This window comes from Maniola jurtina, chromosome Z, assembly GCF_905333055.1.
Source record: "Maniola jurtina chromosome Z, ilManJurt1.1, whole genome shotgun sequence".
NCBI lineage: Eukaryota > Metazoa > Arthropoda > Insecta > Lepidoptera > Nymphalidae > Maniola > Maniola jurtina.
Window position 1 is genome coordinate 6,612,072 of NC_060058.1, and position 17,964 is coordinate 6,630,035.

A 17,964-nucleotide genomic window follows, 5' to 3' on the forward strand; every position below is an offset into this window, starting at 1 on the left:
GACCTCTGATCTGATCATGTTATACTTTTAGTAATCAAAAGCATAAGATGGATTTGCTGATTAATCTTTTAACATATCTGAGCTTGTATAACGCACGAAATGCTCCGTGATTAGTATTGAGTTAGACCATAGAGTAGCAGACCTCATACCTTAGGCGTAAAAAAAGGGCCCCCATCTACGAATATATTTGTATTAGTAACATGACCTATTCCCTATTCTCTTTAGTGGTTTCTCTAAAATATTTTTCCAACAGGATTCTTTTATGAAAGGGAATGGGAGTGGTCGCAGGAAAAAGCTAGTTTGAAGGTAAAATGAGAATTAATCCAACGCTATGACTTTAGCTTTTGAGTATGACTGGTGATCATTTACACTAATCAGGTTGAGTTTTTGCGGGACATAGCAGAGTGAACTAACTTTTTTTTTCTTCAAAAATAAGTTAGGCGTCAAGTCAAGAGTGAATAGGCATCTTCTAGATAAGCGCTCTCCATCTTAGGCTGCATCATCACTTGCTAGCAGGTCTGATTGCAGCCAAGCGCTACTCTATATAATTTAAAAAAAAGCCTTGACTGCAATCTGATCTGGTGGTAAGTGATGATACCTACAGTCTAAGATGGAAGCGGGCTAACCTGGCAGGAGTAGGTATGGCAGTTTTTATTAAACCCACACTGCTCCCATTGCTGCTCTAGCAAGTAGTATGACAACTCTCTGTTTCGCGTTATTCAGTCACTTGCGCCGAGGCCAGCTGCTGGAATGTGTGAAGTAGCCGCAGGGTAGAAAGCAACCGTTTCCGAGATGCCTCGCTCGTATCGCGAACGGTCCAGCCCTTTTGATGACATTATAAATCAATGATAGATTAATGTCATATGATATGATCCTCTTTTCATAAATTTATATAAAACAAGACAACAATTTGCCCTTTTTAGGGTTCCGTACCTCAAAAGGAAATACGGAACCCTTATAGGATCATTTTGTTGTCTGTCTGTCTGTCCGTTCGTCCGTCCGTCCGTCAAAATGTCGGAAAAAATACCCGAGTAGGTACGGAACCCTCGGTACGCGAGGTTTTTAATTGTATAATATTCTAAGCTTGTAAATGAACTTCAATGGGGGTTCACCATCATTTAGAACATTTCGATAGTAAAGAAAATACATTCATATTTAGTCTAGGTTATCTGCCAACCCGTGCTAAGCCAGGGCTACTAAGCCATCGTACGAATATAATATTGTCAATACTTATTAACATTAACTGATTCGCCTAGCTTTGCACGTGGTATTCGTAAGAGATTTCGGAGCCTCCCAATATACGCTGAGGGTGGCCACCGAGTGGGTTTTAGTATCTTTATCAGCCTTGACATGAATAATGTTGATATTCAGCTGCTAACTGCAATAATTCCTTCATAAGTTATTCATCGGTAGAGAGACAACATTCAATTTTCTAATCTATCCATCTACTCCTCATATTAAGTACTTATGTTTTCTGAAAATGAAAATCGTAGTAAAGTTTCGTCATACATATCGAACTATCGCAAACAGCAAAAAAAATTAAAATAAAAGAGGTAGTAGTTTTAAGTCAATTCGACTCTGGTATTATGATTTCGAGTAAATCACGAAATTCGCACAGTTATTGTTGTTATGAACTACTTATGAACAAACTCGTACCAAGCGTATCTACCTGTTGAGGCGAAATGAAAACCATAAATACCTAAAAGAAAAAAAAATCTCAACGGCTTGCAAAGTAAAGGCAGAGCTTTCCATTGAATGAAAAAATGCATCGTGAAGCCGGTTTCTTCATATCTTCCGGATTCCCAACCTGCTACTCTAGGTCAGCTAGTGCTGTCTCGCTCGCACATCGGCATACGACAAAGTTTTGGGGTCGCGACGCCCTAACCCAGATAACTTGGCAGATTTTGTACTGGCCGGATCAATTCCGTATTTCAGTAGGTGCTTTTGGTTTTTACAATAGGCAGGCGAAATGTTTATAAGGTAGGTATGGTAAGGAATTTATTAAGGTCTAAAAAACCATGACGTCGAAATTAAAGGTAAGAAAAATTGCATTATAAAGTTTGGTTTTATAAATCAACTTAATTTTGACGACATCCCTAGTGGAGTGGTGAGATCTAGGTATGAACTTGAAAGTTAATAAGAGTTGGATTTCTGGGATGACAATCTGGGAATTTATGGATAGTTTTTAAACTACTGAGCAGACTAAAATGTCCGACCTTTTTGTCGAATCAACTTTACAGACTTTAAAGAATGGGATAAAGGGAATATTGAATTTTTTTTATGTTGAAAATTTTACTATAAAAGTTAAAGCTAGCCTTGTCTAATTACTGTGCTGTTTAAAGAATACTGGCTGGTTTTCTGGACTGCTATTTTGCTCCTTTGCCAAAGTATGCGCCAGCTTTTCGTCACCAGAAGACCCAATTAACTGCGAAAATATATTAGGAAATATTTAGTAATGTAATCAAAATGTAAGTCAAAATGATAAAGTAAGTGTTGTTTCATTGTTACATGATAATAACCATAACGTAAGGAATTCGACCGACGACCATAACGTGTTACGGAACAAATTCGAATAATTGCTTCACAGGCGATATGGATATATGCATTTGATACTGAATAATTGTTTACCTGAGATCAATAAATAATTACTATAATGTGTTTGTTCCATGCAAGCCTCGTTAATCATAAGAAAACTAGAGTCTGTCTAGCGTCTAGTGAAAGCCGATAGTGAGAAATGGCGGAAAATTAAAAAACTTAGTTTATAATATCCCTAATTCTTTTTTTTTGGAAAAAACCTAGTACTTATGGAATGAAGTAATTTTTAAAAATTTGATATTTTTCAATAGCCGCGAGCTCCTGAAATATATATTTATACATTTACATGTTTAAAAAAATTGTTGTTTGAAATGAATAGCTAACCTAAATACAATCAGCGATCGTTTCTAATAAAGCACGACAGGCTTCTAAATAAAAACGGTGATAAAAATTAATGGTCATTAATGAGTCATTCACGAAAATATTTATACGTGTATTTATTTGTTACCAGACTTGAAATAGTGGAGGCATCTCGTTAGAAGGCAGTTAAACTAAATTATGAGAAACGTTAAACATTTTTATTTCCCTTTGTCCTATGTAGTAGGTGACTACGTACCTCTTTAGTTTTTCTTTGAATTACATAAATGTTCTTTCGTGTAAACTTAGCTTGTTAGAGCACTTTCCATTCAAATACGGGTATTTAAAAATAATATATATAAGGGTCCGGTCATCACTCAGGTAAGGCTGGTTTTACAGTGACGCTTACCGTCCGCGCGGGTGGTAAGCGCGCGGGTGGTAAGCGCGGTGGCCGAATTGCCGTCAGCGCGGGCCATCCGCGCGACTATTGTAACGATTCAAGAGACGCAAAGCTCGTGGCCCGCGACGCTTACCAACAGCGCTGGCGAAAGCGTCACTGTAAAACCACATATAGTACCTCGGGCGCCTTCTAATTTGTCGCAATCTGGCGGCGCGGAGGCAAAGCGACTGCAGCGTTGCGCCCGCGCTGCTTTGTAAGTTTATTTTTATTTTTTATTTATTTAGTAATTGACTTAATTTAAAGAGAAACATTTTTCACCAGTTCTTATAGACCAAAGCACTAGATAAAAAACAGACTGGTCTTTGGAATTTTGCAGCCCAAATAGACCGTAGTCTGTGCTAGGGCTGACAAAAAAGAAAAAAAAATTTTAAGATTTAAAAAAATCCATTCAATTTCAATCGATGAACTAACTGACTAGCAGCCGCAGCGTGGGTGTAACGCTGCAGTCGTGCGTTTTCATTCATATGATACAAAATAGCTGAAAGCTTGAAAAGCGCGACACTTTACGAGTAATTTAATGGCGCCTTAAAGTGTTTTAATTGACTATACCATAATAATTTGTGTTTTAATTCAACTTTTGTGGAAATCTGACCAATAGCTGCATAATTCAGACATATGTAGCTTGACTTCCCCAGAAATTTAAAGTCGCTTAGCGAGCTATGTTGGGCGTCTCTCTGTTTGGTAAAATCCACAACTAGCGAATTCGTAAGAGAACCAGAGTTACTGACGGCAAGATTAGTGGGGAGTGGGCAAATTATATATGTCGCAGAGTCCATAGCTGCTGAAAAATGAAATCCGTGTACCGGTACGTGCAATATTAATTTATACCCCTAGCTGACTGGACGGATGACCTCTAAAATGCAATGAGAGTATGTGGGAGAGGACCTGTGTGGTGGCGCACTCTTAAAAAGGCTATGTCTAGACCCAGATTGAATGAACTTAAAACTTTGGGATATAGAAAATGATTGAGAAATTTTCTTTGGTATTTCTATTGTCGTGAGTCGAAGCCGACTAAAAAAGTGCAAACATACCTAAAGTAAGCTTACAAAACCATTCCGATATTCCAAGTAACGAGGTTTCCTTCAGTTTACTTATTGATATCGTGATAAGTTTCCAGTGACACGTACTCGTAAGTACGTGTACACACGTAAATCGGTATTTGAACACCGCAACTGATATAATGTCTTCGCGGATTTTATCATTATCAATGGTGTTGATACTATGTTTCAAGTTAGTTATATCTATTATATTAATGTATACCTAACTGTAACTTAAGGATTTTAGATACGCTAAAATTTTATTTCTTAACTTAAATCTACTTGGATTTAATTATAGCCTAAGTGGCGGTTGCTTATCCGCCGTAAGCGTTTATGAAAATTATCTATTAATTGAGTTACCGTTTCAAGATATATTCCTCCGAAAGTACCTACTCTAGCTATTGAAGCTATAATATTAAGTAGTTGACTGTGGCTATACTAAGATGTCCGTTTAGTACTTTCAGAGGCTTAATGGCAAATAGAACTTTGGCTGGTTTAGGTACTTTATAGTATGTAGTGATGATGTTGATACGATTAGACCACACTACCCACGGTTCATTACCGATTTATTTATACGAACATAAAATAAAATCACATACAGTTACGGCTATAGATATACCAACGTACTCAAAGTAACAAATAATGAAACATATAGATACATACATCACTACAGACCCATAATCGATCACGTATTGAGTGCGATCATTGTATTCGTCAGTTGGACCGTGAATCCTGTCACTATCCCCCCTTCCTCCCCCCTCTTCGACCCTCTTCTTTATATGAATCTCATTTACGTTTGCGCTTACGCAACTTAGTAAACTCGTTGGAGTGTGTAATGTTAATTGATATTGAGGGTGAACATCAATTCGGTACGGAGGCGCTACCATCATAATTTATTTGAATAAAAAGCGACTTCTATATGTAAACTTTAAAATATTTACTGATTGTTACTATAGACAAGTGTAAATTAAAAATTTATAACACCCCCGACGATCCAAAGTATTTGAGTTTTCCAAAACATCATTTTCAAATAAATAATTATGTATTTAGGCAACGTCCATCTTGACAGCTTGACATTTGTCTATCGACATAATATTATGAACCTAACGGTTATCTAACCTTCTTTTCTACAAGAAAACTAGAAAAGAGCTGATAACGGCTGAACCAATTTTTTTAGATTATAGCTAAGAACACTCTCGATCAAGCCACCTTTCAAACAAAAAAAAACTAAATTAAAATCGGTTCATTCGTTTAGGCGCTACGATGCCACAGACAGATACACAGATACACAGATACACAGATACACAGATACACAGACACACAGATACACAGATAGACACGTCAAACTTATAACACCCCTCTTTTTGGGTCGGGGGTTAAAAACAAAATTGTAAACATAAATAGATGTAGAGCATAGCCAACCGAATTGAGTTTAGTCTTTATTATACTTATCCGTTTTTATTTCCCACTAAAAATAATCCATACTTCCATACTAATATTATAAATGCGAAAGTGTGTCTGGCTGTCTATCTGTCTGTCTGCTAACTTTTCACGGACCAACAGTGTAACCGATTCTGACGAAATTTGGTACAGGGTTAGCTTATACCCGGGGACGGACATAGGCTACTTTTTATCCCGGAAAATCAAAAAGTTCCCGCGGGATTCTTAAAGACCCATCCACTTAACCGATTTGTATGAAAGGTACCGAAGTAGCTTGCATCCCTGTAATCGAAATAGGCAACTTTTATCCCGGAAAATCAAACAGTTCCCACTGGATCTATAAAAATCTAAATCCACGCGGACGAAGTCGCGGGCATCTTCTAGTAATTTCATAAAATTGACTGAATTTGTATGTCCAAGAATTATTGTGTTACATTTTATTATAACAAATAAGATTTTATCAGACAATTATTTACATATAATCATATTCAAATCCGATCGAGTGCATAAAATTAGCCACTAGAAAGGATTACAATATCTTTGCAGTTAATAACAATCATTTCAATTATCATAAACAACTGGTATTCAAAGTTTGCAAGAGAGCTTTCTATGTAGTTAACTTATTTTAGCTGTACGATGATATTGTAAAGTTTAGCCTTATTAGGTATTTATAACGGATGGGATTTGCATTTTGCGTGTAGTTTTTCCTATTCGTTACTACTAAGAAAGAATTTTTGGAAATACTACCCGATGAAACAGGTCAGCTAGCTGATAGTTTATTATAATTTACAAATCAGAAAAAGTGATCCTATAAGGGTTCCGTTTTTCCTTTTGAGGTACGGAACCCTAAAAACGACAAAATTGTATAAATAAAAGTTAGTGTTAGTCATTACCTAGGCATTCGCATATCTGTCATACGATGCATTACGACTTTGAACGGTACGGTTGTTTTTGATATTTACAACAGCACAGGTCTTTTCCGGTTGATCAAAAGTCAGACAGGGATATGAGTCTCGAGACAATTTCACTTCAGTGACGGTTTCTGAAATACCATCAACGTACAACGGGTGACGCGCGATTCTTATTTAAACGCACGGCGGGGATTAGCTATTATTTAATAAAATATACAAGTGTAAATTAAAAATTTATTACACCCCCGACAAGTGAAGGTTACAGTAACTAGAAAAGAGCTGATAACTTTCAAATAGCTGAACCGATTTTCTTGGATTATAGCTAAGAACGCTCTCGATCAAACCACCTTTCACACGTCAAACTTATAACACCCCTCTTTTTGGGTTGGGGGTTAAAAACTTGACAAGTTAAAACACTGGTCAAGAGCGAATCACACTGGCACACGAAGAGTCCCGTACCATCGTACAAGAAATAACACTTAATTTTTTTACATGTTATAAAAAACTTGAGATGTAATCACAAATTCACCCTTTTCGAATTTTTACTTGTGCTACAAGACATTGCTACCTGGCTTTCATGTTTCTAGGTCAACGATAAGCACCCTGTAGATTTTGATTCCCTTGACGGGCCTTGACAGATAGACAGACAACAAAGTGATCCTATAAGAGTTTTTTTTTATAAAGAATATTAGCCATGCTAATCATGATTAATACTCCCCTTTCTCCTCCAACTAAGCGTAAAGCTTGTGCCAGGAGTGGGTACGACAATAGTGCAACGGGTGGGGTTTGAACCGTCGACCTTTCGGAATTCAATCCGCTCCTCAACCGTTGAGCTATCGAGGCCTATCCTTATATTAGAGTTCCTTTATTTCTCTGGACTGGACCCTAAAAATTAACCCTTCATGCAGACATAATGATGGAATCAGTAAGAATGACGAAATTAGAGACCAGAACAATGGCGTATGTCACAGTGCGCGCGGGTCTAATGATGCGTTTAATATTACTTTACACGCAGCATCGGCTCGGGCCCGGAAAGCGCAACTTCATGATTACCACATCGCGACTCGTGAGTACAATTCAGTGCCTACATCATAGTACATAGAGATTAAAAATCAAAACAAAAAATTTTTTTTTACTTTTTAGTGCTTGTGGTTTTTTAAGTCGGTTTTTTTTTTGAAAATTTTTTATTTCACAATTTTTAGTGGCCCCACTGTACTATAATATGCTATGCCCAGTTAAAACCCTACTGTTTACTAAGCTTTTACACTGATCGCGAGCAATTTACTGTTATCCATTGAGGAATTCTGTTCTCCATTTTCGAAGATATTCATCTTTATATGGGACCACCTGCAAAGTATACCCTTTCAAACAAAAAAAATAATTCCAAATTGATCCAGGCATCTTTAAGTAATCGGGGAACATACATAAAAAATATAAAAAAAAACATACATAACATACATAAAAAATATTAAAAGTTTCGCTTGGTGTCTCTTATCTCAAAATTTTAGAAGTGCATAATACTTTTACAATTTACTTCACTAATATTATCATTATTTACATAGATATAATCATCATGTAAACTCTACAACCCTGGATGAGCATTGGCTCGGTGAAGCAAACTTCTCCATTGGAGACGATCAGAAACAGCTTTCTGCCAGTTCCTGATTTCCAAAACCCTCATGTCCTTTCCACTGTGTCAATTTACTGACCTCTAGAGCACTTACCTTGCCTCCACGGCTCTCCCGTTTTTCGTCATCCATGCGTTTCACACTTTCGGCCCATCGCATTCTTATAGTATAATAGTTTCAACAGCATTCAGGTTATCAAGCCACAGGAAGCGGTATTGCGTTATTTGAATAAGTAACACTATTACTAGAAACTGTTAAATAATAGATAACTACAAATTAGTATCTACTTAGGTAAATAATACTTATCAGCAATATAATTATACATAAAACTGGGCAACGGATTTATAAAAAAATGCTTGATCGGGCAATCGCTCATGCGTGTACGCACCCCTCGCGTGCTCGTTGATAACAGAAAGCATTCACTAACGCATTACGTACAAGGTCTTCTTGCTTTATCAAACCGTACATCGGAATTTATACGTTCTGGAAATCAATCGTTTCTAACAGGTGGTTTAGTGCAGTTTTTGTTTGATTGCAAAAACAAGTATCTGTTACTTATCAATTATTACACGGCGTAGTAGAATATACTGTGATTGTTTGTTATATGATTTACTTAATTACTTAGGTCCTTAATAAGTACTAGTAATTAAGTACCAATAACTAAGTACAAGTAAAAATTAAAAATTTACCCTCTTGATTCAGCAGTGAGTTATCATGGATACTGCTCTATTTATGACTGTAATGATTGTTACGACTCTTATTGAAAAATTTTTACCTAGGCTACTTCAATTCTTATACCTTTTTTCGCATCCATATCTACTTGTCTTTTGATATCTCGCTTAGGTGTATGTTTTATATAAATCGACGAAAAATTCATTAATCTAAACTCTTATTTTCACATTTCAAATTTTAATTTGTACAATGTTTAGTGCAGCTTCGTATCCATGTAAGCAGCCTTAGTTTTTTTAACTCACTGCTTTCAGCTGAGCTTGCAGCCGTATAAAGCCTAAAATTAGTTTGAAACTTTTCCTAAACAAAATAATCAGTTTAAGTTACGAGTAAATTAGGAACGTTTATCGAAATTGGCTTTCCAATAATGAAATCATTTTGTATAGATCATTTCTTACCCCATCGATATCAATTCCCATGCACGACACGGTGTCTGCGCGTTGACATTGCTCGCCGCACACGTTATGTACCGTGTAAATTGTTCGAATACACTTATGTCTGCCATACGTTCTATTGTACTAGGATATGTCCCGATTCACAGTAGGTATATATATTTTAGTATCACTATAGTTTCGGCTACATAAGCTCTGATTTTACGTTAAGTACAAAAAACAAATTCTTTGCATTATATACCTAACTAGCTGATGCCCGCGACTTCGTTCGCGTGGATGAAGGTTTTTCAAAAATCCCGTGGGAACTCTTTGATTTTCCGGGATAAAAAATAGCCTATACGGATTCGGAAGAATCCCTCTAAGTAATGGTAAAAGAAATTTTGAAATCGGTCCAGTAGTTTTTGAGCCTATTCAATACAAACATACAAAAATACAAAGGTTTCCTCTTTATAATATTAGTATAGATATGTTCTAAAAAAAAATTTCTCAGAACTTTTTGGATCTTAGTAATAAATTTTCAGACTTTGTTTTTATTTTAAACTAGATAATGCCCGCACCTTCACCCGTGCGGATTCAGTTTTTAAAAATCCCATAGGAACTTTTGATTTCCCAGGACCAAAATAGCCTACCCGTAGCAGCCTATCACCGGGATTTATTTCTGTACCAAATTTCGTAAAAACATTTAAACGGATGATCCTTTAAAAAACCCGTGGGATCACCAGGCTTTAGGAATGCAATTCCTTACAGCATCAGGGTTGAGGAGGTGGGTCCTCGAGGTCAACGATAATATCTTTATTTCGTATAGATAGCTTCAATATCAATTTGTAACCGACAGTTTTTAAATCCCATCAGCTTTGATGGTCAGGTCCCCTGCAGCATCAGGATTGAGGAGTTGGAATCCAAATTTTTTATGGAACAATGTTGCAAAGTTTCTCTATCGATTATATAAAAAGAAATACGCAAATCGGTTCAGAAATCTCGGCGATATCGGTATACATAGGTAGAAAAACACAACTCAATTTTTGAAAGTCGTTTAAAAAAGTAGCCTATGTTACTTCTTGGTTAATCCTCCACTTGCCTGTGAAAGTCCCGTCAAAATAGGTTCAGCCGTTAAGATTAGCCCGTTCAAACAGACAGATAGACAGACAGACAGACAAAGATTTTGAAAACGTGTGATTCGGTTATCGATGTACCATCATAACAGAATCACGCATTTTTTTTTTTTTTAATAATCATATTAGTCTAATATGAAGTAGATATTTCGAAATTACAGACAGGCACTTCAATTTCATTTATTAGTAGTATAGATATAGATTTAGTTTCAATAAATATACTTATAGAGAGTCCTTATTAAATACTAGATGATGCCCTTACTTCGTCTGCATGGAATAGGTTTTCAATAATACAATATTGAAAATAGAGGAACCGAATTGATTGTGCTGGGTAAGTAACATTGACGCAAATCCAAAAAAAAGGTGCTGCCTTTGGAGATTTGGAAGATAATTTTCATCCATTGGGCATCAGTAGGTACCTACTATGTTAAATCTAAGATTTGAAATCGTACCTACTCTCAGGTGAGTCAAAATATGAGGAATGATATGCAAGCCACCATAAGATAGACGAGAAAAAATTCGCCTCCACTTTACGTGCAGAGGACGTACCCTAAAAAACTTATTTTTTTTTTCAAAATTGCATTTAATTACTATGTTGGCGTAATCAATATGATAATACCCATGCATAAATTAGAGCTTTTTAGCATTAAGAGTCTCTAAGCTAAGCCCTGGACGGATGGACAGACAGACATGGCAAAACTAAAAAGGTTCTTTGTTGACTACAGAACCCTAAAAACAGGTTATTAAAAGTATTTCCATTATATCAGATGATAATATATAAATGTAGGCATGTCGCTCATACGTGACAATGTCATTATTGCCTGCAGCATACAAATAAGAACAAGTAACATAAATAGCTTTACATTTGAGTAACCTGACTTTTGGTCTTTATATCTGCGTGACAAGGCTCAAGTTATTCAATATGTATGGCTTAAAGCTCTTGTTAGAAGTTTGACAATTTATTCATCGAAGGTATTTTCATTCCGTACGACCGTTCGGTTCAACAACAGCATCATGTATTGAATATTTCTAGTGGATTATGGATTTGATATCATACTATTTTTTAGGTCAAGCTTACCTATTTTCGCTATATATATCTACGCAAAACTTAAAAACACCAGTAATACGTAATTCAAAGCAATTAAAGTCTTTTTTTTAATTTCATTACATTGTTTTGCCCTTGACTGCTATCTTACTTGGATAATGCAGTCTAAGATGAAAGCGAGCTGACTTGGAAGGGGCATATCAATTTTTATTAAACCCATAGATCGTACTGGAATGCTAAATAGCTTGGTGGCGCGGCTTTTTCAGTAAGATGGTAACTCACCACGGCCGAAGCTTCCCACCAGACCAGACCAGAGACAATTAAGCCCACAGTGCTCCACTGTGCCAGGAAGGTATCAAAAGTCTAGTACAGTATAATATGCTGAAATGTTGTGGACTAACTACTAACCTGCATCTGAAACCAAGAGTCGAGGAGGCCAACGGTGTGTGGAGTACCCCAGCGACCGCCACCCGGGACTATCTGAAATGTTGATAATTAATTACACCTTGCTGCTTCTACAAAAAAAAACAGCAGCAAATGTCGCACATGAAGGGTTCCGTACCATCATTCATAAATAACACTTTTTAATTTTTTTTGTGTTGTATCGACAAATTCACGGAGGTCAACGGGAAGTGCCCTATATTGATTCCCTTGGCGAGTCTTCCTAGACATGACAGACCGACAACGAAGTGCTTAAATAAGGGTTCCATTTTCCCTTTTGAGGGTACGGACTCCAAAAAAAGAAAATATCATTTTTTACACCCACGCGTAACATGTGTAAGGTACATAAAAATGTTGCTAGAAAAACTAAATTCTGGTAAATTCTTACATTTATTATAACAGTAGCTGTATAATAATCTATACCAGTATTATGTCTGTCTGTCTGACTGTTACCATTTCACTGGCGATCCGTTAATCTGATTTTGGCGGGGACAGCGATAGTTTGCGTCCTGTAATTGGACATTTGGTACTTTTTATTCCGGAATATCAAAGAGTTCCCATGGGATTGTAGAAAAATAACCTAAATCCACGCTTACGAAGTCGTAGCCACTATCTGTTTTTTATAATATTATAATTTATGATTTTCTTTTCATTACCTATGCGTTTGCGCATCCACTTTAGTTTAAGCTTTGTACAGTTTTTGCTGGCACTTGCGTGAAGATTTCTGACATTAACGTGCAATTGATAGCGCATGAGGCCCATCGCACTGCATACCGGGCATTAGCTAGTAGTTTATAAAATATGTACTCGTATTTGGTAATTGATTAATTGAAACCCTTTGTGTATTTTAAAGTGTGTAATAATTGCTCGCAGATTAAGTTTTGTATACAATAAAAGTAGGAACAAGATAACATTATAATAAGCTATACAAAAGGTCAAGTATTTCGGAACAGAAATTCCATCGACTTGGATTTTAACTTTCGGCATGTTCTAGGCCATACAAGATTTCATTATTAGGTACTGTTTCAAATAGTAATTGAGAGCTGCAATAGATTCGCAATAACAATATACATAAAATGGAAAAATTTAGGCTACTTTTACATTGCCTGAGTATAAGCAACTTAGACCTGCCGGAAAATCGTCTTAACACTTTTACCTCAAAGTTTACTTTGAACTTTCGGGTTGTAAATATAAGTTTGAAGGCATTTATAAAATCAAGCTTATTATTTTTATAATTGCTTACAGAACTCGTGGCGCACTTGTATTTATTTATTTATTATATAGGTACCTACTTACTGCAACATGTGCTTTTCAAATTGCAAGGGAATTTTAAAGTCTTTTAATTGTTTTTATTCTCGTTATAGTCATTAAACGAATAAAGTGCAGTGTGGGGGTCCCATAGGACTTGAATGATCGGGATTGTTCATGCCTTTGCGTACGTTTTCGTACGACAAAATGTCGTATGAAAAAGCATGCAAAGTGGATGCGGCCTTATGACAGTGGTTAAGATTGAATATAGCAGTGCACATTTTTTGCAATATTTCACAAAAACGAGGGAAAATCAGAAATTCCAATGCTAAACCGATGACAGTAGTCTTGGCCACAAAACAAAAGTAATGATCATGGTTGATGGTTCCATCTTCACAAATAGTGGCACTGCGACCGTCTGTACTACATGAAATAATTAAATTCATTTCATTTCATTTCTAATGTTTGCCAGTTTATATTTATCATTTTCACGAACCCGAAAGCAAACACAAGACACGAGCAAATGAGTACAGGATTTTCACTTAAAATAATAATATAATTAATCTAAGACGCAGCGGAAATTTTATGCCCACAATGCAATTGCTTATATAAAACTTCAATTCGAACATTTAATAATATGTTTAATATGTTAATAATATTAGAGTATTTAGTATAACAGATATTCAGTGAGCCGTATAAATTTATAAAAGAAGGAAATAACGAGTACATGTAACCTTATGAAGAATGATGAAACATCCATGATCCACGTAACATGGATAGCATCTAGAATGCATGTAACATATATATTGTAGTTGTGCTTGTAAAGTTAATATTCATCACATAAAAGTCAATCAATCCAACCAAAATGGGGACGTCAACGATAACAATCAGATTTATTTAAAGTTTAAGCTTATTTACATCCATTTGACACCACTTCATAGCACATCACCGGTTATATATGCTCACAAGCTGACATGCAATACATTCGGAATCTCTCAGTTAATATGCTAATTTGAAGAATAGGAAAGCCTCGAAAGTCTATTGTAGAAAACAAACGATTACCTCGAGCCTCATCTAACTGTAGTTATTTATTATTTATTCTTAAAAACAAGAATCTTCTGACTCTCGCTTTGCATACTACTGTATACCAAGTTAGTAGAGCTATAACTTCTTATTATATTGTTTTATATATTATTATTGTTATTAAAACCTATACAAGATATTATTACAGGACAGTGAGTACCTGTTGTATTTAACCCCTGACCAAAAAAGAGGGGTGTTATAAGTTTGACGTGTGTATCTGTGTATCTGTCTGTGGCATCGTAGCTCCTAAACTAATGAACCGATTTTAATTTAGTTTTTTTTTTGTTTGAAAGGTGGCTTGATCGAGAGTGTTCTTAGCTATGATCCTAGAAAATCGGTTCAGCCGTTTGAAAGTTATCAGCTCTTTTCTAGTTATTACTGTAACCTTCACTTGTCGGGGGTGTTATAAATTTTTAATTTACACTTGTATTAAAACTGCTAAACAAACTTTCGTGGCTTTGTTTACTTTAGCTTTAGCTGTACTGAAAGTAAGGATTAATCCTAAAGTAGATTTTAGAAAATATTATGAACTTCATAATCGTACCTTAAATATAAAATAACTCTATAATAATATAAATATATTATAATTTTACTTGACTCTACCATGCTTGAAAAGGGAAGAATTCCTTTCACAAAAAATTCAAAGATTTTGATATTGAGGTTATATTTTACTTGCCTATCGGAAAAACATTATGTGTGTGTGTAAATGTAAATTAAATGTAAAAATGTAAATGTAATTAAATGTAAAATGTGTAAGTGTAAATTAAAAATTTATAACACCCCCGACAAGTGAAGGTTACAGTAACTAGAAAAAAGCTGATAACTTTCAAACGGCTGAACCGATTTTTTGGATGGTAGCTAAGAACACTCTCGATCAAGCTACCTTTCAAACAAAAAAAAAACTAAATTAAAATCGGTTCATTCGTTTAGGCGCTACGATGCCACAGACAGATAAACAGATACACACGTCAAACTTATAACACCCCTCTTTTTGGGTCGGGGTTAAAAAGATCAGTTCTCAAAAATATTATTGCAATTTGTGTCAAACTTTTTCTTATAAGCTTTATTTCAGTCTATTACTATTAACGAAGTTGAAAAATATTTAAACATAAAGCCTACAAAGAGAGGAACGCCCTTTCTCTTTTAGTTTGTTTTGCGATTCCGTCGGTCGGCGTTGATGTCTTTTCTATGAGCGTTCTCGGTTCACATTAGTCAATTAAGGTATTTTTAACCCCCGACCCAAAAACAGGGGTGTTATAAGTTTGACGTGTGTATCTGTGTATCTGTGTATCTGTCTGTGGCATCGTAGCGCCTAAACGAATGAACCGATTTTAATTTAGTTTTTTTTTTGTTTGAAAGGTGGCTTGATCGAGAGTGTTCTTAGCTATCATCCAAGAAAATCGGTTCAGCCGTTTGAAAGTTATCAGCTTTTTTCTAGTTACTGTAACCTTCACTTGTCGGGGGTGTTATAAATTTTTAATTTACACTTGTTTAACTAGTTATTGTGAACTAAATACGGATCAGGTTCAATTAGGCGCAGTTTTATGTATAACATATTGGTTGCCCCGCCTTCGCATGGAGTTTCAGAAAATTTTTTATTTAGGGAATTATACTTTATAGGAAAAACCTAAATGCCCGTCAGTGGTTACAGCTATTCGTTGATGTGTTAGTTAGTCAGACTCTTGAACGAATGAATGAATATACTTTTATGGTACACCACAAAACACTTCTTTTATATATATGTTATATGATTTAAGTTTCACGGATGTTCTTTGGAATTTGGAATAAGAGGAGTTTTATTCAATAAAATGCTCAATTTAAAGAATTTGCTTAGTAGGTATTCTAAATGTTAGAACAAATTATGTATCCTACGGGTAACTTTATCATATTACCATTTATGACATTTTATTTATGGGCATGGTTTAAGGATTCGTTTCTTTACTTGTAATAAGTTTTAATTAATATTTATAATCAACGCCGTGAGGTAGAGGTGCAAAAACGCGCTTCAATTTACTGAAAACTACTTACAGCTGAAACTGTATACTTAATACTGAAAAACTTGACGTTCAGTTATATTTTTAATAATACAACAATTTGCAAAAATAATGTAATATGTACTGATGGATAACTTTGTACAATATTGTGATTATTTTTCCAAACCACTGTATTAACACTTGTAGCGCAAAGAATGCCGCCAGGAAATCACTTTCAGTGGTGGATTTTACGCGATAATTTTGCGTAAGTATTATGTATTATTTATTACTGATACGATAATTTACTTGAAATACATATACAGTTACTTAATAACGGATATATATAATTGTTTATATTTTCACTAGAATGTTATTGATGTTTAGTAAATAAATAAATTATTATCAGTTTAAAATCACTCGGACTTGTTTGTTTGTATTCCATTGCAGTATGATTATGTAAAATAATAATTTATATCGACTTCTACCTAGGTGGGAAATTATAAATGGGACAGCATTCAAAAACTTCACATGGTATTCGTGGCACTATTCGTTTCACGTGTTTTGAATTTACGGTATTATACGCAAAATACAAATGAACGCACCAAAGGAACTAGTCACTACAGAAGTCACAGGCACAGTTTTGTTGGGCTCGCATATTTGCGATGTATGGGTGACGGGTGTCGGCAGTCCTGGTCCAGAGGGATCGTACCTGGTCGCCCACGAGGTCCTCGGCAGGTGTGATCGCGCAGCAGGCCTCCATTCCCGGCTGCGGCCGGGCGTCGTCGCGGCGCGGGCGGTGTCACGGCGGCTCGGTGCGCGGTGTCGGCGCACGCCTGCGCGCACCCACTGCGCGGGACGGACTGCGTGCCGTGCCGGGCCGCGGCGCGCCGCCCGCGTGCGTGATAGCCCGCGACCTGCTTCGCGGGGTTGCAATGAAAGTGATTAGGCTCTTGCGCGACTGATAACGAGGGCTCGCCGACTCACCGGCCACCGGCAGCCGCGGCACCCGCTTACACCTTACCTACTTCTGCCTACCTACTCGCTTACTGGCGCGACTACCTACTGGATTGCCACTAATGTATATTCTACCTATTTATTGTGCTCAGAGAAATTGCACTGCATCTACTTCGATCTCTGATTATACGATTAATTTTGGATTTTATCGCTTGGAAGTTACCAATCTTGGTAGATCGGTATTAAGTCTTTCCATTTTCTTTCTCTAAATACTTATATAAATATAAATCACAAATTCGAAAACCTTGAAAATTTTTAAATAAACAAAGCCTTAGTTCAGAAGTTAAAAATAATAAGTATAAATTTATTTAACAGAAATGTTAAAAAAAACTGTGTAGGTTTATGATGAACTCTACATTCTCATTTCTCGCTCTCAGCCCGGCTAGTCTGAATATTCACTCATTTTAAACTCTTCTCATTAGAAACTGGTTTTCGAACAGGTGTTAATCTTGAGCTGTTGTAAGCCATTATAGGGCTTCATGAAAAAATACTAACTGGCCTGTTTAATTCATTTTTGGATTTGAAACTTCAGTTGAACAAACAAAAGCTCCTAGTTAAC

At 36.0% G+C, this 17,964-nt stretch overlaps 1 protein-coding gene across 1 annotated transcript in view; it reads right to left on the minus strand.

The window, feature by feature from the left end:
• The window catches only part of LOC123880395 (dendritic arbor reduction protein 1-like), an 88,950-nt gene extending 71,778 nt beyond the window's left edge, over positions 1–17,172 (minus strand). The window contains exons 1-2 of the mRNA XM_045928493.1: positions 17,101–17,172; positions 12,055–12,126 (exon numbers count right to left, since the gene is read on the minus strand). Coding sequence (XP_045784449.1) covers positions 12,055–12,126; positions 17,101–17,151 — 123 coding nt within the window. The 5' untranslated portion in view covers positions 17,152–17,172. The remainder of the gene's footprint in view (positions 1–12,054; positions 12,127–17,100) is intronic.
• Positions 17,173–17,964: the final 792 nt, after the last annotated feature.